At 33.9% G+C, this 25356-nt stretch overlaps 2 protein-coding genes across 5 annotated transcripts; one reads left to right on the plus strand and one right to left on the minus strand.

The window, feature by feature from the left end:
- The first annotated feature begins 383 nt into the window (after positions 1-383).
- Positions 384-14105, plus strand: LOC142539972 (uncharacterized protein At5g08430-like). 2 transcript variants are annotated; one of them, XM_075645770.1, is made up of 11 exons: positions 384-619; positions 924-1049; positions 1520-1602; positions 2083-2270; positions 2716-3580; positions 4554-4663; positions 4931-4990; positions 5277-5327; positions 12758-12828; positions 12941-13161; positions 13584-14105. In XM_075645770.1, the coding sequence occupies exons 2-11, from the start codon at positions 946-948 to the stop codon at positions 13685-13687; spliced, it is 1857 nt and encodes a 618-aa protein (XP_075501885.1). In that variant the 5' UTR covers positions 384-619; positions 924-945; the 3' UTR covers positions 13688-14105. The 2 variants fall into 2 exon arrangements, with proteins under 2 accessions (XP_075501885.1, XP_075501884.1); XM_075645769.1 differs by having other exon boundaries at positions 384-1049.
- Positions 14106-15903: 1798 nt separating this feature from the next.
- LOC142539976 (uncharacterized) lies at positions 15904-17730 on the minus strand. Of its 3 annotated transcripts, none has more exons than XM_075645778.1 (4): positions 17551-17730; positions 16822-16924; positions 16197-16301; positions 15904-16125 (listed from the first exon to the last, which is right to left on the minus strand). In XM_075645778.1, exons 2-4 carry the CDS (start codon positions 16864-16866, stop codon positions 16009-16011), a joined length of 267 nt encoding a protein of 88 aa, XP_075501893.1. In that variant the 5' UTR covers positions 16867-16924; positions 17551-17730; the 3' UTR covers positions 15904-16008. The 3 variants fall into 3 exon arrangements, with proteins under 3 accessions (XP_075501893.1, XP_075501894.1, XP_075501895.1); XM_075645779.1 differs by having other exon boundaries at positions 17490-17728; XM_075645780.1 differs by lacking the exon at positions 17551-17730 and adding an exon at positions 17059-17483.
- Positions 17731-25356: the final 7626 nt, after the last annotated feature.

Here is a 25356-nt window from a genome sequence, read left to right on the forward strand (position 1 = left end):
TAAAATTTAAAACTTTAAAAATATTTTTTTGTTATGATTGATATGATTATTTAATTATAAAGTTCAAAATATGAATAAAGATAAAAAAAATTTCATTATGATATGATATATAGATAAAATACAAATATGATAAGGTGAAAATGTACTAAAATGAGTTTAATAATATTTTTTTAAAACAAAAAATAAAATATTTTGTAATTTGAGGAAAAAAATATTTTTGATTTATCAAAAATCAGATCATAATACTAAAATTAATTGTTATAAGTTTAATAATATAGTAGATACATGTGTTATAATTATCTATTTTGGTTGTTTTAATTTAAAATAAATAAAAAAATTTTTTTGAATGCGTAATCTTCGGGAATGAAATCTCTTTTTTATTTTGTAAGATTATATTCCCAATCCTACGCATTATTTATCGTCTCTCTCTCACACACACAGTCTATCTCTCACACGCAAGCATTATCAAATCGAAATTACTAATCAGAATCTGCAATTTTCTGCTTTCCGAAATGGGATTTTTCAATAATGCTTAGAAATCATCACAAGCTGACTTTACTGTTCTACTACATTGCTCGTTCTGGCGTTCATTTAGAATTGGGTCTCTGTTAAAACTCCGGTAACCATTAATCCATCGTAAAGCTTAATTATCATCAAAACCTGCAATTTTCTTTGTTTCTGAAATGGGTTTTTCTCAGTAATGCTTAGAAATCAACGCAAGATGAGTTTTTTTATTCTACATTACTCGTTCTAGCATTTACTTTGAACTGGTTCTCTGTTAAAACTCCGCTGCACTGGTTTATTCATCCTGGATTTTCCTGGTTTGTTTTTTGTGAAAGATATTTGAGAAAATCGAGAGGACTTGAAGCACAATTTATTCTTTTTTATATATATATAAAATTCTGAAAAGTTGAAAGGATCAGATTTGGCTTTTTGATTGCGGCGATGAAGCGGAAAGGAAAGAAGAAGGTGGTAAATAAGGAAGATATTGCGGAAAGCTGGTGCTTCGTTTGCAAAGACGGAGGGCACCTTCGGATATGCGATCACACGTGAGTTTCCTTGTCATTTTGATTAAAAGGAGCCATTTCTGCTGATTATTTGCTGAAAAAAGAAATTGGTGTATGACTATGAGGATGATAGTCTCTGCATCTGATGTCCTGTTTTTTTTCCTCTTCCGCAGGGAGCTGTAAAGCAAATTTAATTTTTTTTCTTGAACTCCCCTTTTTTGACTTTGCTTCATTAATCCGTGGCTCCTTTACTGTTTCCCCCATTGGTTGCAGGAAGAATATGATGCGAATTGCAAAAGTTGTCGGCTGTCGAATTTTTAAAGTAACTCATAATCTACCAAGAGTCACACGTTTGCAGTTTTGATCTGTTCAAGTGCTTTAGATGCCAACTGAATAATTTTTTTTAATCTTGTGCTACATTGATCATCACTTTCAAAAGTTGCAAAGAAGAGAGATGATGATTACTAAACTTCTCTACAAATATCTATACTGAATGCGTATTCCTTTTCCAGGCAATGTCTAAAATCCTATCACCCTTCTTGTGTTGGGAAGGATGATGATTCATTTCTGGAAAGTGAGAGCAGATGGACTTGTGGTTAGTCAATCTTCTATACTCATTTTGTGATCACTGATCATCATGATTTTTATAACCTTTGAACCAAACAATCTAGCATCAAGCCTTCGCTTTATGTGTTGCTATGTCTATTTAAACTCTTTAAAAAAGAAGAAGTAAAAAAGGATAGCTCTACATGTCTATTTGTTTTAATTTACCTATAAAACTTGGAGCTAACTAAGAACTGCTGATACATTTTGAGGATATATTTATATATCAATTAAAATTCTTTTTGACACCCGACCCATGTACTGCACTGCAGACTGCACACAAAAAAACAAGAAACGTTCATATTTTTTAGGAATCCTGAAATATTAGCTTTGCATCTATGATACATGTTCTCTTGGCACTCTTAATATTTAAAATTACATCAGTACCATTTTTTCCCCATAAAATCGTGTTGCAGATTCCCCACAAATATGATGTCACGCATAACATAATGTTTATAACTTTATGTTTCAGATCGGCACAAATGCTTTCTCTGCAGGAGGTCTTCCTATTTTCAATGTTACACCTGCACAACTGCCTTGTGCCGTTACTGCCTTCCTGGAGCTGAGTTTTTACAAGTTAAAGTGAAAAACGGGTTCTGCGATGAATGTCTTAAGCTTGCTTTGCTTATTGAAGAAAATAAGGGTTATGATTCTGCTGGGGTATGGTTACTGTGTATGTAAATTGAACAGTGGGTTAACCTTCTTTTCTAACACATGCATGGTTCCGGTATTTAGGACATGTATATTGTGTGTACCAAAACCAAAATAGTACAGCAGATTTTGGTCGAGAAATGGTAGGGGAGGGGAACTATTGAAGTGACTAGATAAAAATATTTGCAAAAGTTTGAGCAGATGAATCAATAGACATATTCGGTTTGAAAGCTGAATTCTTCCATTCCTCTCCTCTTCCTTTATTAACTAGAAGGAATACACCAAACAATATTTAGTACACATCAGTTGCTTCCACACAGAGCTTGTCTTCCTTCATTTCGTCTCTTGTGCAACATCTCGGAGCCTCGTGAACTTGTGCTTTGAGTTCTTCAATATGTATTCCAAAGGTCTTGTTTTGCTTACTTTTTCCTCATAAATGGTTGTTGCTTTTCAGGAGATGGTGGACTTTACAGATAGAGAATCTTGTGAGGGTCTGTTTATGGAATACTATGTCATCATTAAAGAAGAGGAAGGATTTCAGGCAGGGGATATTTTTGCTGCTCAAGGTCGGCTGAAAAAAGAAGATAACGTGGAATCAGGGTCTGGTTCCGAATTTGAGGAAGACGAAGAACATATATCTGACTATGAGGACATGAATTATGCAAAGAAATACAAACAATCAGGTGAAAAAACAAAATCTAAGAGACAGAAATCCGGCATGCAGCAACACGTGAAATCCAACAAAGTGGACTTTATTGGCTGGGGCTCAAAATCCCTTATTAAGTTCCTAGAATCGATTGGTAAAAGCACTAGCCAAGAACTATCACAGCATGATGTTACACTCATGGTGAATGAATACATTAAAGAAAACAATCTTTTTCATCCTAATAAAAAGAAAATGGTTATTTGCGATGTACGGCTACAATCTCTGTTTAGGAAAAAAACATTAAACAAACACCGAATTTATGATTTGCTGGAGGCCCATTTTGCTGAGAACAAAGATGAGTCGGAGGAAGATATTGGAAATGATTCTGAAAACAATAGTGCTGGCAGCTTGGATGCATCTAAAAGGAAAAGAAAGCTCGATAAGGAGGAAAAATCCCAGAAAATAGAGCTAGAACATGTTGTGTCTGAAAGTGTTTTTGCATCTATTATAGTCGAAAACATGAAACTTGTTTACTTGAAGAGAACCTTGCTATATGAGCTACTTAAGCAACCTGAATCATTTGAAGAAAAGGTGGCAGGGAGCTATGTTCGAGTCAAAACAGATCCATATGACTACTCTTCAAAATGTTCTCATCAGCTCATGCAAGTCAAAGGTCAGTCTTCAAACTAATTAACACAGCACCTGATAATTCAATATCTCTGAGACAACATGTTACATGTTACATTCTCGTTGTTCGACTCTTCTACATCTGGGATCCTAGTGTGTACACTCTTCCTGATCAAGAATCATTTAAGCAAAGGCCATCAAAATTAACCTCTCCAATGATGGGTCTTTTAAATTATGTTGGCGAGGGTAATCAAATTTAAAATGCATGTGAAATTATGTAGTCAGAATCTGGTGCTATACCGAATTTTGCCCAAGTAGAAGAACTTCAGTTTTCCCCTAGCTTACAATCAACTGATGAAGTGGGATGTAAATAAAGTAAAATTAGTGAGAAAACGGGAGATTGAACAGCTTAAGATCAGAATTATGTAGACACTACACAGGTTAAGATAAATTAATTGGTTGGTGATCTACAACCTCTATGAGTTTGCCATTATGTAATCCAATTTAACAGTGTGAAATCAACAACTGTTTGTTGTTAAGGGTATACACTTGATGGTCCATTCAGATGGCCATATTTTGGTTTTTTACCAACTAGTAACTACAACAAAGAGATGTAACGGTGTATGAAGGATTAGAGAACGTTGGGGAGTAAAGCGATCATGATCCGGCGTTTTGGGCTATTGCATAATTTAAAAAACTTGTGTTGTATTTTTACTATTGTGCTGTCTTCTAGAAATCATGATATATTCATTTCGTGTAAATTGCCAGATGAAGCTCTAAAACTTAGCCTTTTGAAGGGTCACCATTATGATTTATGACTAGCCTTCTTTTGTGTCTAAAGTAGAAAATAGATGTTTATCTACACCAATACTTCAGTGTGGAATTGTTAAGAAGCAAACAAACCTCATATTCAATTGGAATTCTTTGCATTGATTTCAGTGAAATTGATGCCAGGATATAACTCGCTCTTGCGAAATGTTGATATTTCTTTCTTACTTTTACTGTTTGTTGTAAACCAGGTATAAAACTGGATACATGGACTGAAAACAACACAGATATTGTCCTTCAAGTTTCATCTTTGCTAAAAGAAATTCATATAAGTCAGCTTTCGGATGATGATTTTTCAAAGGTACCACTATCTTTTGTTCAAATCTGTAGTCATTCCCAATGAATCCTAGTACAGTAACAAAGAAAACTGTACAAAAAATTAAGTGTTTGGTGGAATTTTCCATAAATATTCTAGCTGTCTATACTAGGACCAACAATAACATTATATATATATATACTTTTTTTGAAAACTCTAACAATATGTATTCTGAAAGATCAGGTTAATGTGAGCAATTCCATCCAACCTTTTTAACCCCCGAAAAGTCATATTTTGTTACCCTCTTCGCAGGAAGAATGTGAAGAGTTGCGGAGAAAAATGGTTGATGGCCAGCTCGAGAGGCCTTTGGTGGTGAGTACTGCTATCTGTCCAGAATCAGCTAGACAGGCGTCTCTCTTGAAACATAGGGAGCATGCGATTCTCTTTCTTCATTGTGATTCTTGATATGTTGACATTATTGATCTAAGCAAAGTTGTATTTATAATTTCAGCAACTGCTCAATTTTTTTTATTTAACTTCAGAATATTAGTATAATACATTGCAAAAAAAGCTTATAAAAAATATATAATACATTGCAAAAGGATGATTAATTTTAAGGCTTGGACTTTTATCAAACATGTAGTGGCTTCTTTTACAGGTGGAACTTGAACAGAAGGCCAGAATTCTTCACAATGATATAACAAAGCATGTAAGCTTTATGTTTTATATTCTCTTTAAGTAATTTCCTTCCTATACCATCTACTTTTTACCATTAAATTTTGATTCCATTCTATAAAATTTGGGCTTCTGGTATTCATGATCTGTCTGGATTTGTACTTAAATATCTCAGCCCCTAAACCCATAAGTATTTTTTTACTTTTTCCACAAGATCTTTCACAATAATGTGTCCTTTTGTTTATTTAGCATTGTAATATCCCAAAGGTAAGGCTAATCTCCTCATTGTTTGGTGTTTTAGAACTATATGAACTGCTTGGGTTTGTGTTGGAGTAACGTTTTCTCGCACCCAAGACGTAACGGAAGTTTAAAATTTTTAGTTTTAATATTCAAAACATTCTTTGGGCCTCCTATGATTTAAAACATTCATAGGGTGTCTAGAGTTGTTTATCTTTGCGTATTTAACGCTGTACACCAAACTAGTTTGGGACTAACGGAATTAATCATTCTTGTAAGTCCATATGAACAAATCTCCCTACTTTGATCCCTTGATCCCTAATCAAGTTCACGATCGAAAACTGGAATCCTTGTTTAAATCGCACTAGATATCTTAAACAATTTTGCGTCGAGAGTGGATCGCCTGAATTCCAGAAATCCGGCGGCGATGTGGCCGTGAATTTTTCTTGTGAAAATGGGGTGGCCGAAATTTTATGATGGAGAGAAGGACAAAATTTTGTCGATCAAAATTTGTGTAGAACTTGTGTTATTTCATATGACCATCAATGAAATATTTACAAGTTCTGATTCCTAATCACACCAGGAATCTCGCTTGTATTAGGATTCATAATCCAATCACAACAGGATTCATATTTTCATTCATTAATTAAAATTCTCATGTTGTATATATCATGCAAAGTCAGCTCTTGATAATGCGCGCGCGCGCACACACACACACACACACTTATATGTACATTTACATAAATTAAAATTAAATAACCATTATTTAATTTATTAAATAATTGTTGATAAATTAATCAATTCTAGAGCCATGTAGAATATGCCATGAGAACCATGTACTTATTCACTACTGCTAACATTATTATTTAATTTATAGATTTTTAATTTACGAAATAAATAATTGCGAACTCGTTATAACCCCGATCGATGATCAGACATCACCGATGTACTGATGAAAAGAAAATTAAAAATTTCAAAAATCAAAATTTTCATTGATCCATTTTTGGTAGCGACAAGTTTTGTGAACTACTTCACCAAAACCGGCAGTTTCACTCTCTTAACTTAATTAGTTGTTAAGCTAACTTCCAATACACGGAGTCCACTTATAAGCTTCTTTATAAACAATCTGTTTGATGATCTCTATCAAACTACAATCGTCAAGCAACTCCTTGAACTGTACTATATCAACAAGAACACATAATTCGATACTTGTGTGATCTTCAACGATTCAGCTATACTGTATATTTTTTAATGACTTTCGTGATCTTACGTTGAGAGGCGGACATCATGATACCTACACTATATTCAAGGATTTTATCTATGCAGTTTGCATGGGTATACAGATAAAGTAAATGTCATAATGAGATAAAAACATAAAATATTATTAAAATAAAATATTGTTTTTATATAAAAGTAAATAAGTCAATCCACAAGTTGGCTCGCTGAGCTCCGACTCTAACAGTCTGGCATAACCCTTGTTGTTGTCGGGTTTGTGTAATCAAAAGAACATTTTTACTTGTTCATTAAACTAGACTCTGGGACCATTAAAGATTATTTGTTCAAACCTGTATGATTTATTTGTATCTAGGGCATTCCTTTGTTGGTAGTGTCATCCTTTCCAGTGTCATATACTCGAGAATTGCCCTAGGCTGTGATTAGTTTTTTTGTATTTTGTTTCTTACTCTCGTATAGATCTGTCTCATCAGTTTCCATATATTAAATTCTAGAAACAAGCTGTTACTGGAGGTTCTAAACCATGCAGTTTCTGATGGTTGATGCTGTACTGTGTCATTGGTACTGTATTTATTGTCTTCATGATCCTACCTGGGAATTTGCTTGGAAGTTGTTGGATCTTTTTTATCACTTGTTGATGACGTTGGTTTTAATTATGTTTTCTTTTATTTTGTTTTTGAATGAATGATAGCAATAAGAGAGTCAAGATAGAAGATTCTTTATTTCAAAGTGAAGTAATTATGTGATTCCGCCATATAGCATACTCCCCCAGGAAAATGACTGCCAAGAGGGCTAAAACTTTTACCATTAATGTTCGTACTTATTTTTAGTTGCAATAATCACCCCTTTATACCAATGAGAAATTTCCGCTCGTATCATAAAAATATACTACCAAATATTTGTCGAAATTTCAAAATTATTATTAAGTATTTGTAGATTTATATGATTCGTATCAAATGTGATTTTATTTTTTTAGCATGTGACACCGATAGTATTTTCATCATCGCCGACTTCTCAAATGTTGTTTATAATTATTAGAAAAGAAATCAAACAGAGTTTGGAACCCAAAATCTATTGAATATGCGCAACTGCCGCACAATACAGATAGGGAAAGAATTGAGATCTCAAAATCTAAAAATAGCAATTATCACAATACAGTGTATTTATACTGAACAATAAGAAGTAAGAGGTAAGAAGCGTGTTTCTTTCTTTAACGTTAATATTCCCCCTCAAGATGGAGAATGAATGTTTTCAATTCCCATCTTGACCAACAATGCTCGAAATCTAGCTGGAAGAAGTGCTTTAGTAAACAAGTCTCCAAGTTGTAGCTGCGAGGCAACATGTAAAACCTTGATGATGCCCGATTGAATTCTCTCGCGCACAACATGACAGTCAATCTCGATATGCTTTGTGCGTTCATGGAAAACAGGGTTGGATGCTATATGAATAGCGGCTTGATTGTCACAAAACAGTGTTACGGGTGTGTCCACAATAGTACATAGATCTTTCAACAATGAAATCATCCACACAGCCTCACAAGTGGCATTCGCCATGGATCTATACTCAGCTTCAGCAAATGATTTTGATACGGTTTGCTGTTTCTTTGATTTTCATGAAACCAAGGAGCTGCCAAGCATTACACAGCAACCGGAAACTGATCGACGCGAATCTGGACAAGCAGCCCAATCAGAATCCGAAAATACATGCAATTTAACTTAGGACTTGGTGCTGTAAAACAAGCCTTATCCTGCTGTTCCCTTGACATATCTCAAAACAGAATATACGGATTGTAGATGAGTGGATCTTGGGGCAGAAACAAATTGGCTTAACTTGTTTACCGAATAAGCCAAATCTTGTCGCGTGATGGTGAGATAAAGTAGCTTTCCCATGAGTTTTCGATACTCAGATGGATCTATTAACAACTCACCATTATCTTGACTGAGTTTTGAATTTGCATCCATGGGAGTGGTTCGTGGTTTACTCCCAATGAGACCAGCTTCAGTGAGCAATTGAAGAGCATAATGGCGTTGACATATATAGATACCTCGTGAAGATCTGGCTACCTCAATGCCCAAGAAGTACTTCAGAACACCTAAGTCTTTGAGCTTGAATTGCATATTCAGAAATGTTTTCAAACTCTCTGCTTCAGTTTTGTCATTTGTGGCAATTACTATATCATCCACATAGACTAATAGTGCCAAAAATACATCACCATGTGTGCGAACAAACAAAGAATTGTCCGAATGGGATTGAACGAAACCAATCTTAAGTAGAGTTGAAGAGAATTTAGCAAACCATTGTCGAGAGGCTTGCTTGAGTCCGTATAAAGACTTTTGTAACTTACAAACAGCATTGAGTGGCAAAGGTTCCCCCTTTCGTTCATACCCAGGAGGAAGTGCCATATAGACCTCTTCGAACAAATCACCGTGTAAAAAGGCATTGTTCATATCAAGTTGCATCAAAGACCATCCTCGAACAGCAGCCAATGCTAGCAAAGTTTGAACCGTGACTAACTTTGCAACCGGTGAAAAAGTTTCAAAATAATCCACACCCTCTTGTTGAGTATACCCTTTGGCGACTAACCGCGCTTTGTATCGTTCAAGGGTACCATCCGCCCGAAACTTGGCTTTATAAACCCATTTACAACCCACTGCACGTTTCCCGGATGGCAAAGAAACAATGGACCAAGTGTCATTGCTCTCCAAGGCACTCAACTCATCAGTCATGGGCTGGCGCCATTCTGGATGTTGGACAGCTTGAGAGAAGGTGTGAGGCTCATGAATAGATGAAATGTTGTTAACAAACATTCGATAAGGAGGGGATAGCCTATGAGTGCTAAGGACCAAAGATAGGGCCCTGGTGGACAGTAGATGAATTGGTTATAGACGAGGAAGTAGTAAAGCAATGATAGTCATGTAAGTGACTAGGCTTGGTAGACACTCTTTTGGAGCGAGTTTGAGGAAGTTGGTTGGAAGAATCTAAAGATGGCAGGGACAACTCAATATGGGCAGGAAGAACATTTTCAGAAAAGAAATGTAAAGAGGAATCAGAAGGAGCAGATTGGTCTGCAAAAGGGAAAACTTGTTCATGGAAAATCACATCCCGTGATATATATGTCTCATTAGTATCAATATTGAGGAGTTTTTAGGCCTTATAGCCCGTGGGATATCCAAGAAATATAGACTTGATGGCACGAGGAGAGAATTTAGAACGTTGGCTCAAAAGAGTAGAACCATAACAAAGACACCCAAAGGATTTAAGATGGAGATAAGATGGGAGTTTCTTGAATAATAATTCAAATGGACTCTTGTTGGAAATGCGAGGGGAAGGAGTCCGGTTGATGAGATACACTGCAGTTAGCACACAATCACTCCAATAAGCCAAAGGAACATGTGACTGAAACAACAAAGCTCGGTCTACGTTTAAGATGTGTTGATGTTTTCGTTCCACGACCGAGTTTTCTTGTGGTCGTTCAACACAAGAGTGATTAGACACAATCCCCTCAGACTTGAATAGGGTGGAAAAATTTAATTCTGGTGCATTGTCGAATCGAACAGATTTGACTTTGGAACCAAATTGAGTATGCACCAGTCTACAAAATTCGGGTAAAATTCCTAAAACATCCGATTTTGCTCTCATCAAATAAACCCAAGTGTAACGTGTATGATCATCAACAATGGTAAGAAAATATTTGTATCCTTCAACACTCAAAGGATGAAAAGGACCCCAAACATCAATGTGAATCAGTTCAAAAGGGGCATCACAAGTTAGATGATTGGAAATAAAAGGCAATCTCTTTTGCTTAGTTAGATGACAAATAGAACAATCAAGCATATCATTGTGATTTATTGAATTGGTTTGAAGTAGAGGTGCCAGTACAGATAACCTGGGTAAAGAAGGGTGCCCCATTCTATAGTGTCACAGTGTGTTTTGAGAAAAGGAAACATACGTATTGTAGGAATTATGCTGAAGGTTTTCAGAACATAAAGGTTTCCCAAACGGCTACCCATCCCAATCCTCTTGTTCTTGATGGAGTCCTGTATGATACAAGAATCAGAAGAAAACAACACAGAACAATTTAGACGCTTGGTAAGACAGCTGATGGAAATAAGATTGAAATGAAATTGAGGAACGAAAAGGACATTCTCTAGCACTAAGTCAGGGGATAAGGAAATAGATCCAATACATGTTGCGGCCACTGTAGAATTATTTGGTAATGTGACAATAGAATTCGTGGCTTTGTAGGATTGAAAAGATGCAAGGGAACACAAATGTGATGTACTGCCCCTGTGTCCAAGACCCAATGATTATTTAGGATGGATGAAACATTAAAAGATGAAGAAATACCACTGATACAGGATGCGGATGGCTCAAGCTGTTTGCAATCCATTGTGGTGCCATATCCAAGCTGGAGTTGGGTACTCAAGAAAGCAGGAAGCTGCTTGCATTGATCAGTACTTAGTGGATCATGAGTGTTGCTTGTTTGAAATTGATTGAGTTTCAGCAGCCCTGAGATGATTCGCTCGAACCTTAGAACCAGGTGGCTTCTGTTTATATTTTGGGTGACTAGGTGGATATCCATGTAGTTGGTAACACTTGTCAATCGTGTGACCTGTATAATGACAGTAAGAGCAGGTCATATGATCTGATTTTCCACCTTTATCACCTTTGCTATAAGAAACTCCTTTTACAGCAGCAGTACACGGATTTGGGGAAAGGAGTGGTGCACGATCCAGTGATGAACCTGAAATATCAGAATGTATGGATCTCTAACGTTCCTCCTGAACCACTAATGAAAAAATCTTTGAAATAGCAGGAATCGGATCCATCATCAAAACTTGAGCACGGATTTGAGTATATGACTCATTCAATCCCATCAAAAATTGCATAACGCAGTCTTGATTTTGATATTTCACCCAATCCTTCATAGAACCACAACTACACACCGAGACTGGTTGAAAATCCTTCAATTCATCCCACAATGACCTCAAATGAGTGTAGTAAGTGCTAACATCCATCAAACCTTGCTGTAAACCGGTTAGAAGCTTTTTGATTTGAAAATACGAGGAGCATTACTTTGATGAAACCTTTCACGGAGATCGATCCAAATCTCGTGTGCAGTAGGGATGTACATGAGACTATCTGCAATTTACCGACTAACAGCATTAAGTAGCCATGAAATTACCATGCTATTACATCTGATCCACAAGCCGTACAGCAGATCTTCAATATGAGGACGCATGAATGTACCATCCACAAAAACAAGCTTGTTTATAGCGGTGAGCGCCATAGACATCGCACGACTCCAGGTATTGTAATTGTTACCTGTGAGAGAGTGAGATACAAGCACGAGACCAGGATGATCGCCATTGTGGAGAAAATATGGGCTGCTCGAATCATCGAGAACCATACGCCCGTTCTGAGAATTCGAAGCTTGAGCATGCGATGCATTAGGTTTCACCATGGCGGAATTTCGCTGCTCTGATACCATATTAGAAAAGAAATCAAACAGAGTTTGGAACCAAAAATCTATTGAATATGCGCAACTGCCGCACAATACAGATAGGGAAAGAATTGAGATCTCAAAATCTAAAAATAGCAATTATCACAATACAGTGTATTTATACTGAACAATAAGAAGTAAGAGGTAAGAAACGTGTTTCTTTCTTTAATGTCTAATAATAATGATGATTTAGATGTAAATGTTATCAATATTTGTCTTTGACTGCTATTTTTTTCCCGTCACAATAGTTTGTATTAATTTTTCAACTATTACAATACTGTAAAAGCTTTTATCATGCGTTGAAGTATTTAAACACACTTTCGCCAGATTTATCCGCTCACTGAATTACTGCTTGAAATTATAAATTTTCATGATCTCAATTTCTACTATTCTCTTTTATAAAAATAAAAAGATTTGTTGTTACGTTAATATATTGTCAGATTGTTTGCTTTATACTCTTTTTTATTTGATTTTCTTGATTTTCATACTAGTGGGTTGCTAAAGAGCTATCACTGTTGCAAAAACTCATTGACCGTGCGAATGAGAAAGGGTGGAGACGCCAATATCCTTTTATTTCAGATATATATTGTGAGGGAAACATTAAATTTCAATTTTAAGTTAAATTGCATGAGGTGACCTTTGTAGTTTGTGGCCTTAACCTACATGTGTTGAACGCTTTTCGAGTACTTGGAGAAGAGGAAGAAACTGCAAACTCCGTCAGAACAGGAACGCCTTCTTGAGAATGTTGCAGTGGTGATTCCTGATGTATCTGAACATGAATCTAATACTGAAGAAGTCAAAGTTGACATCCACTGCGAAGAACATTCTCCGAAATCAATTCTACAATGCAGTTCAGTGGTTCATAATGATGAATGGCAGGTCGACAAACCTTCAGGTACTGTTGATCAGAGACTCCAAATGATGCCGTTTCTTGTGCATATATTAATTTTGCTTTTCTTATTTATAAGTTTTTTAATATAGTCCTTGTATATTTAATGATAATGAGGGCCTAGTAGAGTGGTAGAAGCAGTTGTCACTCTTTCAATTATATCTTGAAATTTTATGTATTGTTTTGAAAATATGGTTCTATGATTCCCCTGAAAACTCCAGTCACATTCCACCTGAATTCTTGGGCCTGTGATGTTGGAATCAAATTCTTTAGTATGGTGTAAAATTAAATGGTCGTGCATTTATCTACTGTATGAAAGGGATGCCAATATTAAGTATCTTGATTCCTTTGCCATCTATTTAACCAATCATCTGTTATTCAATTCAAGATGATGAGCTGATTCGATACATTTACATTTATGATTGCAGGAGAAAAATCTCACCACAGTCGGACGACGACTCAAATTACTGAAATATCAACCTCGGGTAAACTTCAACAGTGTCACGCACCTGAACCTAGAAATGTGAGATGACAAATGCTAACTTGAAGACAGAGAATCCAGAGCAGTCCTTGTGCATCCAAATTCAAGTTACGGAAGGAAGATCAAAGCGACGAGGAGGCCATTAACATTTCTTTCCCCCAAGGATAGTTTATCTAGCTTCGTGCACTACCGGTCACAGAAAAACAAGAGACTGGTAAATTTTCTGTCTAATCTATGCCACTGCCCTTTGGTTAGAATAATTGGAATTCAAAAACAAAAACAAAAAAAGATAAGGAGTTGCTTGGTTAAGCTTCTGGTATGACTGACTTGTGTGGATGAACTTGTGGTGTACATAGCAACTAGCACTTAGCGTTCTTCCCGCACCCCCTTGTTTTCATAGTCATGCATCCAGTCATGTAGCTAGCTTGAATCCTTATATATCACAAGTTATGAATAAATATTTAGTACATATGTTTTTTTCCCTTTTTTTTTAGCAAGAATGATATATATAAAACAAGTTTTGAATAAATAGTGTTTTTTTAATAAGAGATTAAAATTGGGGTTTTCAAGTAAAGATTGAAAATTTATGGACCTGTTATGGTCTAGTTTGGTCAAATCTGGTTCGATCGAACCGTGTAACTCGGTTGGGTCTTTTTGATGGATTATTCGGATCGAGTATGATATGGGTTTTTTCTTGTCATCCGATTTGGCTGGACATAGGGTATCATGTTAAAATATACATTTTTCCTATACATAATAATCACAAAAACTTATGTATAATCACCAGAACTCCAATTTGTCATCGTTGTTAACATTTTAAATTAATGAATTTGATATATTTTTTTATTCATAGTTCGTTATAGGTCATCCAGAAATTAATAATATTGATATATTAAATAAATGTATTTAAGAATTTTGTTGAAATAATTATTTAAACGTTCAAATTAATGAAATTTGTATAATTTTTTTTTATTTGGAGTTAGTTATATGGTCATTTATTTTTGCAAGTAGATTAGATATATATCAGTTATAGATAAAATGTAATTTACTAAAATATATTTTTTGATTTTTTATTAATTAAAAAATTGAGAACTTCTGTGATTTGATATGAGTATTTTTGTAGTTTGATAATGGCATTTTCAGCAATTAAAAAATATTAAATCAACGCACCAAAATACTCAGTTTTAATCCTTCATATATGCCTCTGGTATTTCTAATATTTTATATTTTCTATCTTATGTAAAATTAAATCCTGGTTTTTGACTGGGTAAATAATTAATCTTTGCACCCCAACTAGCTTAGAAACCAGTTTGAAGCCGATCACACACACACACACACACACACACAGATATATATATATATATATATATATATATATATATATTCTAATTCTGAATGACATAATTTGTATAGAAAATGTGTTTAATTTATGTTTCTTGATATATAAATAAGATAATAATTTATTTTGTTTTTAAGGACACTCGCCAACTCTTCGCAAGTTGAAAAACGAGACAAAACAACATTTGAATCGAAAAATCCAGATCCACATTTCAAGAAGTTCATGTGAATTTCAATAATCACATATTTACAAGGGAAGACCTATATAATCTAATGTTGATTCTTTATTTTGATAAAATCAAATTTTATGCATAATAATTATTTTTAAAAAATCTAAGTCATGGTCAGTCAATCCCTCCTTTACATGCAAACCCAAATTAGTTGGTATATACAAGAGAACATTAACACAAGAACTATTTCAAATTGACAGGATCAACCCTCTCAGAGGATGATAATGGCACGCTCTAGACGGAAGAATCCCCAATGTGCCAACCGGGCCATCGGTGGAGCAGGACATTGAGGTGGGAAATTGCCGGGACGAGATGGATTGCCCATGCTCGAGGAGGCGCAAAATCAAGCAGTGCACCAAAGGGCAATGCTGTTGTAGATTCAAGCAAGGACAACAAGAAAGTTTGGTTGGTGCTTGCTCCGGTGACAGCGATTGCCTCTGCCCTCGACGTGCTATAAGCAAATACCGCACTTTAGGAGACTGTTATTGTACCTGTTAAGGTGATGGAAAACCAATGTTTTAGTAATGCCTTTGGTTAGAGGAGTTGGTGAATCTGAATCTCCGATCCTTGATCCAAATGCATTCTACGTGTTTGGATGATTTCGGATTTGAAAAGTTTAAACTTTCATTTTCGTTGTATTTTCATTTATAATAATGAATTTTAAATTATTTGCCCAAATCAAATCATTCGATCAAGACAAAATCTAAAGATAAATTCATATAATGCTCCGTATCAAGAATGTCATTCCATGCATGAATAGCAACATTATGCTTGCATTACATAGTGAATTTTCTAGTTTGAACATTAAGCTTGGGCAAAGGCCTTCGATTCTCTCGTCTCAAGGTTCTCTTTCCTGTATTCTCTCAACCTCTCTTTCAACTTTTTGCTCTCTTCAAAATTCGCCTTCCGTCTCAGAGCTTTCTGCCGAAAAAGGTTGTTCAAGTATAACGAATAAATTGAATTGAAACGGTAAATGTCTGACTAGAACTCACTTCTTGACGGAAACACTTATCAAGCTTTATTTTCAAGTCCGTGCATTCACCGAAAAACTTCCCAAGAGGATGGTCTATGTGACACTTCTGAAATTGTTCGATAATCTGCACAACAAAGTCACATAAGTTTCAATATACACAAGAACATACCTCACTTGGACAAATGAAAATTGCAAAGAAGTTTTAACTGGCGTCATTTCTTGGGACAGTATGAATTCAACAGAAGAAATGGGTAGCTGGTTTAAGTGTTTAACAGGCATGAACCCAAAATATACTATTTCAGCCAATAATTTTGGAGAGTGAAAATAAAGAGTACACCACAAGGATATTCTACCATATTTTCTATCAACAAAGATTTGCGCAACATAGCACAAAGAATTGGTCACTAGATTTGTTTGGCAGAAGATAACAGCACCATGTATGTAACCGAATACAATTTTTTCAGAAGAAAGCTAATAGCACCATGTATGCAATCACTATCCCATTGTTTGGAAGAGAGCTAATTGCATCATGTATGTCACACGTTCAATTTTTTTCTGCAGAAAGCTAATAGCACCATGAATATAACCAAGTCAACTTCCTTATTAATATAAAGTAAACACACTTTCTGATTGGAAAAACTCACTTCAGCACACATTGGATGCCTGTGGATTGTTAGAGGAGGATGCATTATGCTACTTGCCAACTTCTTTATGCTTGCAGACGACCCAAGAACTTTGCGAGAAATTCTGGGGAAAACAAAAACAGAAACAGAAACAGAAACAGAAACAAAATCAAAGGCAATATCAAAGTTAAATTCTGCTCCAATAAACGGTGAGCCATGAATAAATTTTCTCATAACGAAAGTTTTGGCGACAAATACATGTATCAGCTTGGTCCTTAATTTCGTGCCTTTCACTGAATCAATTTCCATCGAAATTCTTCTTATCCGTTCTTGGAAATTTTAAAAGGATATTCAATTCTTACTACTACCATGTAAGATACTTTTTCAGTCCGACAAGTTTCAAGGACAACATCGTGCTTCATAACATCGCATTTTCAATAGATTTGGAATTACACGTACCCTTTTGGAAAGACATTTCGTATTTCGCATTTGAAAGGATTTGATGAGATTTTTTCTAACTGAATGAAATCCGATTAATTATTAGTAAAATTTTCAAGCTCAATCTTAGACAGAATTTGAGTATGAGCCTATCGAACTCGAATCATGAAACAAGCCAAACGAACACCAAAATCGAAAAGAAGCTGAAAAATAAAGCAAGCCTAGGCAAAAAATATAGAGCTGAAATGTACAGCTCCCAGCAAGAGATGAAGAGCGAATATGATGGGAGAAGATAAGCAATAGAAAATTTACTGTTCCCAGCGTCTCTGATCCGTGGAAGCGGAGTATGATAATTGGTAAGACACGGGTGGGGCAGCGGAGGTGTCGGAGCCCGGGCAGAGATGGCGGTGGCGGAGGGGATTTGGCGGAATGGTGGAGTGATTGGATTGAAAATTTGGAATGCTGATTGCGATATTTACTCTTTTTTAAAAAATATCTTTTTATTATTAGGCCGGCCGGGGTTTCGGTCTCGGGTTAATTGAGAAAAATCCATCTTACAAGATTTTTATTAAATATCAGTCCCTATTAATTTATTTTTTTTAATTTTTTTTTTGTTGTATTCGTTTGTTCTTTGCATAAGTTTAAAGATATTTATATTGACTTTTTGACATATTTTTAAAAATTTTCATAGACTTTTATAATTTTATTTTGATGATTTTTATTAATATTTGTAAATTTTTTCATTGAATTATATGAATTTTGTAATTTATAATTGTGATTTTTTTTAAAATTAAAAAAAATGAATTAACAATTGAACGTAAATAATTTTTATTTATTTAAAATATTTTTACCTGTCTATATAAATATTTTTTACTTATTGATTTAATTTCAAAAAAATAAATAAATCGATATTAAATTTATTTCAATTGAACTTCGATTATTCAAATCAATTCAATATGTTTATTTATTTAATTTATATTTTTTCTAATTTTTAATATTAATAAATAATCAAAATTTTCATTTATCCTGTAATAACAACATGTCATGTCAAGCCCATGAAACGAGAAGAAAAGACAATACATGGGATTCCGAAAGCAAAGCAATTAAATTCTTACCAATGGCGGAGGTAAACAATAATTTGGGCCGGACTTATTTTTTCTCTTGGGAACAGAAAACTAGGCCCGGAGAATTAAAATTTTGTTTTCTGAGTTGGGCTCATATTATAATATTTAATTAGCTTTTCGGGCTTCGTCTTTGGCCCAATAACAATTAAACATGGGATTGGTTGATGAAAACGAATAATTAAGCAATGCTATCTATCATTGGTCTATTAATCAAATTAATTCTTTAAATAAAGTAAGTAATGTTTATGCATTAATAATATCGTTTCCAAGCCGTCCTTCTAAGAGTTCCATAAAATAGGTAGTGCTCATCCACTTGATTGGTTTCGTTAAATTATAAAACTATTATATTTTTTACGAGCTCGATGTAATTTTCAAGGAGAAATTACAATCTCGACAACATTGAAGACCAAAATCAAAGACGACCGACCGGGGTGAGATTGGTGAGCGATCGAATTGCATGGCATGGAGGTTTGAATAGTTGAATATCGATGATGTTGGAGCATATTGATCCTCATCATCCACATTCCCTCGTTAGCTATACTGCCTTTTTGTTCAGCTGTGGGGATGTGAACTGGCCTAGAGGCTAAAGTGTACGTACATGCATAATATCCATGTTGAAATAACTTAAATCTTTTTTTTTTTATCGTAATTTTCGACATGGGTTGTGTCTCGACGTTTAGAGTGGAGAGAAACCAAAAACTTGTGAGTTATTAGTTGCATGCGTGTGATGCTTATCTATCTCTATATCTATCTAGATAAACGTATATTTGTGGGGTGAAATGACTTCCACCAGTACTGGTAAATGTCAAAGAAATTGACTTCATCAAAATTGCGGAAGCATTAATACATTATTGGCCGGATGAATATGGATTCAGACTCCCAATTTCAAAAGCACAAGGCAGTGGAAACATAAAGCCATTAGAGAAGGTCCTGTGTCTACGCTCACATTACCTATCAACCTGGATGGGAGGTTGAACATGATGGAACGAACGAGCGATAGGACGATGACGATTTAATATACGTATTATAACTGCATGCAATACAAATTCATGCGTGTGTGTGCGTGTGTGTGTGTGTGTGTGTGTGTTCTCAAGTCTCAACAACAAATATATCTAAGTCTTACGATTAGTTTGAGTCCAGATTCCAATAATGCCAAGGTTACGACTAAAATTAAATATTAAAACGGAGAAAATATTCAGAATTAATTTGAAGACAAAAATTTCATGTATTTTATGAACGTATATTTTATATAAATAATATTTAAATTTTAAAATAGAGTGTGTGTGTATCCACCTTTTAATTTACCCATATTAAAAGTATTTAGACTTCGGTGCACCTTTACATAAATTTTTAAGTGCACCAAAGTCTAAACACACACACACATGTATCTTCTATTCTATTTTATTAAGGTCGAGTACATGATAGTAACTATCTAGGAGGACACCAACTTTTTCTTCCAATTTTACTCATACTACTATTACAATTTTGTTTTTTTTTTTTAAAATTTCAACACACACTTTTATTTTTATTTTTTTTTATTTCAACAATTCAAATATCAATTTAGTCACTCCATAAATTGTCAAATTACACTTTAGTCCATCGATAATGTTAAAGAAAATTTGTGCACACACGATGGTAACTAGTATATATATATATGTATATATGTATGTATATATGTATGTATATGTATATCATTATCTGACCAAACCAACCAAGCGTATAAGATTCGATTGACGGAATATGGTTAAACTTATCAAATCAAGCACATTCATTCGAAAAGATACTCGGTTGACTTGAACCAATTTTTTTGGAATCTTTACGAGACAACTCATATGAGGTCATCATTTTATATTTTGAATCAATTAATTAGTCCCCGTTTGAGGGTAAATTTAGGTTGTGTCTGGACGGAGAAACTTGAAGTTTCACTTGATTGATGTCAGATGGATTTCAAATTCACCAATTACATTAATTTTTATGTAGTAGACAAAATGATGATTATGTCGGATTTGAAATACACAAAGATGAGTGTCGCTTCAAACCAACCCTTCATATCCTTTATAAATTAAATCATCTCATCAAAGTGCAATTTTATATAAATTTCTTCGATAATTAAGTTAATTTATAAAATAAATTTTCATTTAATTTTAAAATTATCTTAGATTAAAAGTTTCTATGTTAGAGAAGAGACTAAAAATGTCCATGTTGGGTGCATATTGTTCAACAAAGTAACGCAATCAACACCATTAAATGTGTATGGTATCCGAGCAAAACCTATATACACCATGAATTATTCGTATATTGGTATCGCTCCAACATATATTTTAAAGAAGTTTTGGATCGAGATTATATTTAACTTGACATATTTGACAAAAACTTGTGTGAGACGGTCTCATGAGTCGTATTTTGTGAGACAGATCTCTTATTTGTGTCTTCCATGAAAAAGTATTACTTTTTATGCTGAGAGTATTACTTTTTATTATGAATATCGGTAGGGTTGACCCGTCTCATAGATAAAGATTCGTGAGACCATCTCACAAGAGACCTACTCGACATATTTTTGTCTTTGGTCTTTCAAGAAGTTAAAGTTTAATTTTGGGCTAAATTTTATTTTATTTTTAACTCTTTGACGCTGAATATTGTTGATCATGAATGTGATATAAACACTATTTAGAAAACTATTTCTTTAAATTTTCATGCCAAAAAGCTACACGACCAAAATCTAATGATTTTTCCCCATATTATAATCCTTCATTAACATAAGATGCTTGAAAATTTACATACAACGACATCTAATTAACTTGTTTTAAAAAGTCTTTCAAATTTAGTTATTACTTATTTTAATTAAAACAAATTGTAAAAATATTTTCAGATAGCTAATAAATTTGCATCCAAAATTCCTTATATACAGTTACAAACAAGTCAAATAATTTAAACTATAATGTTCTTCTTTTTTTTTTTTTTGAGAGAGAGAAATATAACTAGACCCCACATCAATGAGATGTCGAGAGGAATTAATTACAAGTGATTGCAATAATTAATTTTCAAGAAACGTACAATTAATTAGCTATAATGATCATGATTAAATAAAATAAAATAAAGGAGTTAATTAATTTTCTGCTTGTTCGGGGGATAATTTAACATGTCGGCAGAGTCGTCGGGAAAAAAAATCAAAGTATAAAGTACTATATTTTAATTTTAATTCTAATTAAAATTATACATAAAAGTTGGCATGTTTTCTACAAGGTTATATATTATTATAGTCGTATATATAGCTAGTGTGTAAGTGTTCTTGTTATATATTTAATACCAAAGTCAAATGAATACCAATGTCCGAAAAGCATTAACTTCTATTGATTTTATTAATCCTTAGACAACGTTAATATCACATATTCAAATAATTGAAATCAAGATTGGAAAGTCACTTCCAATGCACTCTGATACTTTCCAAAGAGACTAGCAAGATAAATAGATAGAAAAATCGCTAATATTCAAACAACCTAAATTGAATTCAAAGAATATCATTTTTGAATAATTAAACACATGATTAGTCAAAAATGATTGGTTTGATTATGTAAGCAATGATGTTTTAATTTTTGTTTTGTTTTCTAAACTTCACCTACTAAATACACATCCGTTCTTCATTTAAAAAACACACCAAAACACAAAATCCTCTCATCTACAATCTTGGGATGAACCACTATAAATATCTGTGTTCATCTTATTCATTGTTGATATCACTTATGATGTTCCGCTACGATGTTATCTCGTTTATTTCGAGTTATGTTACATGTATAATGAGAGATATATGCACGGTTACATATTATTTTTGAGTTTACAGAGCTACACAAAATGTATATCAAAAATACATTTAGGGTAGCTTTACAATATCAAAAGCAATAGGTAACTCTCGTTGTATAAATAATATTTCTCTTCGGTACTTTGGAGGAATTCATTTGAATTTGGCACAAGCTTAGATAAGGATTTGAAAACTCTCACCATATTTAACTCAAGATTTTAATAAAATTTTGGACGTTTGATTATTGAATTTTGTCAATTCTAATTAATTTTTTTTTTTCAAATGTGGTCTCAAGTTATAATTAATGGCAGTAATACAAATAATTATTATTGATTTTTTTTTTGTAGAGAAAAATATTGATATATTATATAAAGTATATTAATTACAGTGTACAAAAAGAATATAATGATTAAAAAATAGTTATATCGTACGTCAGTAATTTTGATTCACAAGGTTCTCATATGTTTACATACACTTGTTAAAAAATGCTTTTTTAAACAAGAATAATTAATTATCAACAAAAATCTTATAAAAATATTGTTCTGAAAAATTCTTAATATTAATATCGTTTCTAAATTTTTCACATAAAAATTACTCCATCAAAAATAATAAAAATAAAAAATTAATTTATATACATTTAAAACATGCGCATAAGATTGTTAATTATCGATTATATCGAAATTTATTCGTGTTCATCAATCTGATATACCAGGCTCACCAGCAACAGATTTAGGAATTTTATCAAATAAAAGATATTATCCATTACATAAAATTGTTATCAACAAAAAACTATACATCAATTTTATTTTATTTTTTAAAAAAAAACGAAAGATGTTGATTATCTCTTGCACTTTACAATTAATATTATTTGAAATCAATTAAAAACTTAATTAATTTGCAGATAAAAAGTCAAAACCCCCCGATAAATAGTAATGATTGAAGGTGCAAAAGTCGCAAGGGCATAATGCATGGCGTAGTTGAAGACACGAATATGAAATTAGTGGAAAGGACCCAAAAACCAAAAGGAATTGGGCAAAGTGATCTTACATTTTTCAGTGCTAACTTACCTACTTGTATCTTTTTTGACATTTTCCATGAACATTATGTGTAATACATGAAATTTTCTTTAATTTAATTTAGTGCTCCATCCGAGCTTCAAAATCTATCAAAGGTTAGTTTTTTGAGCAAATAATTATGGTGTACGTTTTGGAATCCGAAGGAGGAAATATTGACTTTTTTGGTTCATTAACTTGTCCAATTTATTTTGATATACTGATTTTTAATTTCTGACTATTTTGTTCGAATATCTGACGTGTTATTTACGACACAACGACAATATTTTTCAGTGTCAAAGTTATTGTTTAAAAAACTAAACTTTAAATATGTAATTGACCAAAAACACAAAATATAATAAGTTAATGGACCAAAAAATATTTCGAATATATATAAAAGGGATTTTGAATTCCAAACATTATATTCGGTGATGACGTCAATATTTGACTTCAAAATTCCTTTCATATAATGCTATAAAAAATCCCCTTCACATATCTTGCTAACTGTAGCCTCCCTGCAGGTTCTAGGAGATATATTAGGGATTGATAAATAATCCTCCTTGTCCTATATTTGAGATCTTTTTAGAAAGCTCGTGATAATATTCAATTGAACTCAAAACGAACTGCAAAGAATTTATATTAAATGTCACTTAATGGTATGCATGACATGATATAACGTACAATTAGGCTGCGTTTGGTTTGGAGGATATGATAATGAAATGATTAAGAGAGAAATGATAAAAAGAATGATTGAAGTAGAAATATAATATATAATGATAAAATAATATTATGTTTGGTATGATGGATAAGAATGTGATAATTAATAATTTTTTGATCAAATGACAAAACTGCCCTTCTAATTGTGTGTCGGTGGGGGGCGGCGGCGGGAGCGGCGGTCGGCCGGAAGCGACGGCGGTAGTCGGCCGGAAGGGGCGGCGGCGGTCGGCCGGAGGAGGATGAGGCTGCGGTCGGCCGGAGGATGAGGCTGCGATCGGCCGGAGGAGGCAGTCGGCCGACGATGGCGGTCGGTGGAAGGAAGTGGTGGTGAGTTTGAATTTAGAAGAAGGGTAAAATTGGAAAAATATGATGGATTAAGAGTGAGATAAATAATCCTAGGGGGTGAGGAGGTATTATTTTAACCTACCTAATATATAACCTAATCATTCATAGGAGGGATAGACTTGGTTAAATAATCACCCGTACCAAACATGTGATTAGGTGGGTTAAAGAAAATAAACCCACCTAATCACCACTACCAAACGCCCCCTTAGTTGATCCACCAAGATTGGAATTGGAACATGCATCATCGGCCACTCTCGACCCTTCAATTTTTCTTCCAAATTTCGGGATAATTGGTCGCGATTTTGAGGTTTATATGAATGAGAATATATGGTCCACAAAGAATTGAAAAGGTATTGATGTTTCCACTTTGTCTCCCGCACACTAATCTCCCCTACATGAAATGATGTACCAAAGATTATAGGTGTTTTAAGTTGTCATGCACTCGATCTATACCTCGAGACCGACCAGCCAATAACCGTCAGCCATGTGTCGTGCCGATGCATCGAGGACACAGATTTGCTGGTTAACAGTGAATTACTGCCTCCAATTATTTCTTCCACCAAATTTTTTTAAGTCGATCGATCGAGTAGATCAGCTAATTGGTGAAGAAACCTTTAATTTGTTCCATCAAACATGCATAGATATTATGGGAATGGTTTTGAAGTTCATCCTCAAATATTGTTCAGGTTAATTAATTTTTCTATATTAAAAGTCTCAAGTTCACATCATAGGGGATAAGAATATCGCGTCGAGTGGTATTTTACTCGATATATAGGCTTTCTTTGTAAGTATTTTGCATTAATTTGCACTATAACTTTACGAAAATGAAAGATCTACATCCCTGAACTTAGAGTGAGAAGAATTCTTCTTGTCAAAAATTACATCAAATTACACTTTCTTTATATTTTTTGGGAATTTTCTCTCCATATTTATTTGTTTATTCGTTAATATTATTATACAAAATAATAAAATTAACAGGGTTGTGGGACCTGGTGCCAATTTTTGTTTGGATGAGAGAACGGAAAATTCCCCCCCCCCCCCCCCTTTTTTTTTTTTGACAAATCCAATTTTAAATATACTTATT

Source organism: Primulina tabacum, chromosome 3 (genome assembly GCF_025594145.1).
Source record: "Primulina tabacum isolate GXHZ01 chromosome 3, ASM2559414v2, whole genome shotgun sequence".
Lineage (NCBI taxonomy): Eukaryota > Viridiplantae > Streptophyta > Magnoliopsida > Lamiales > Gesneriaceae > Primulina > Primulina tabacum.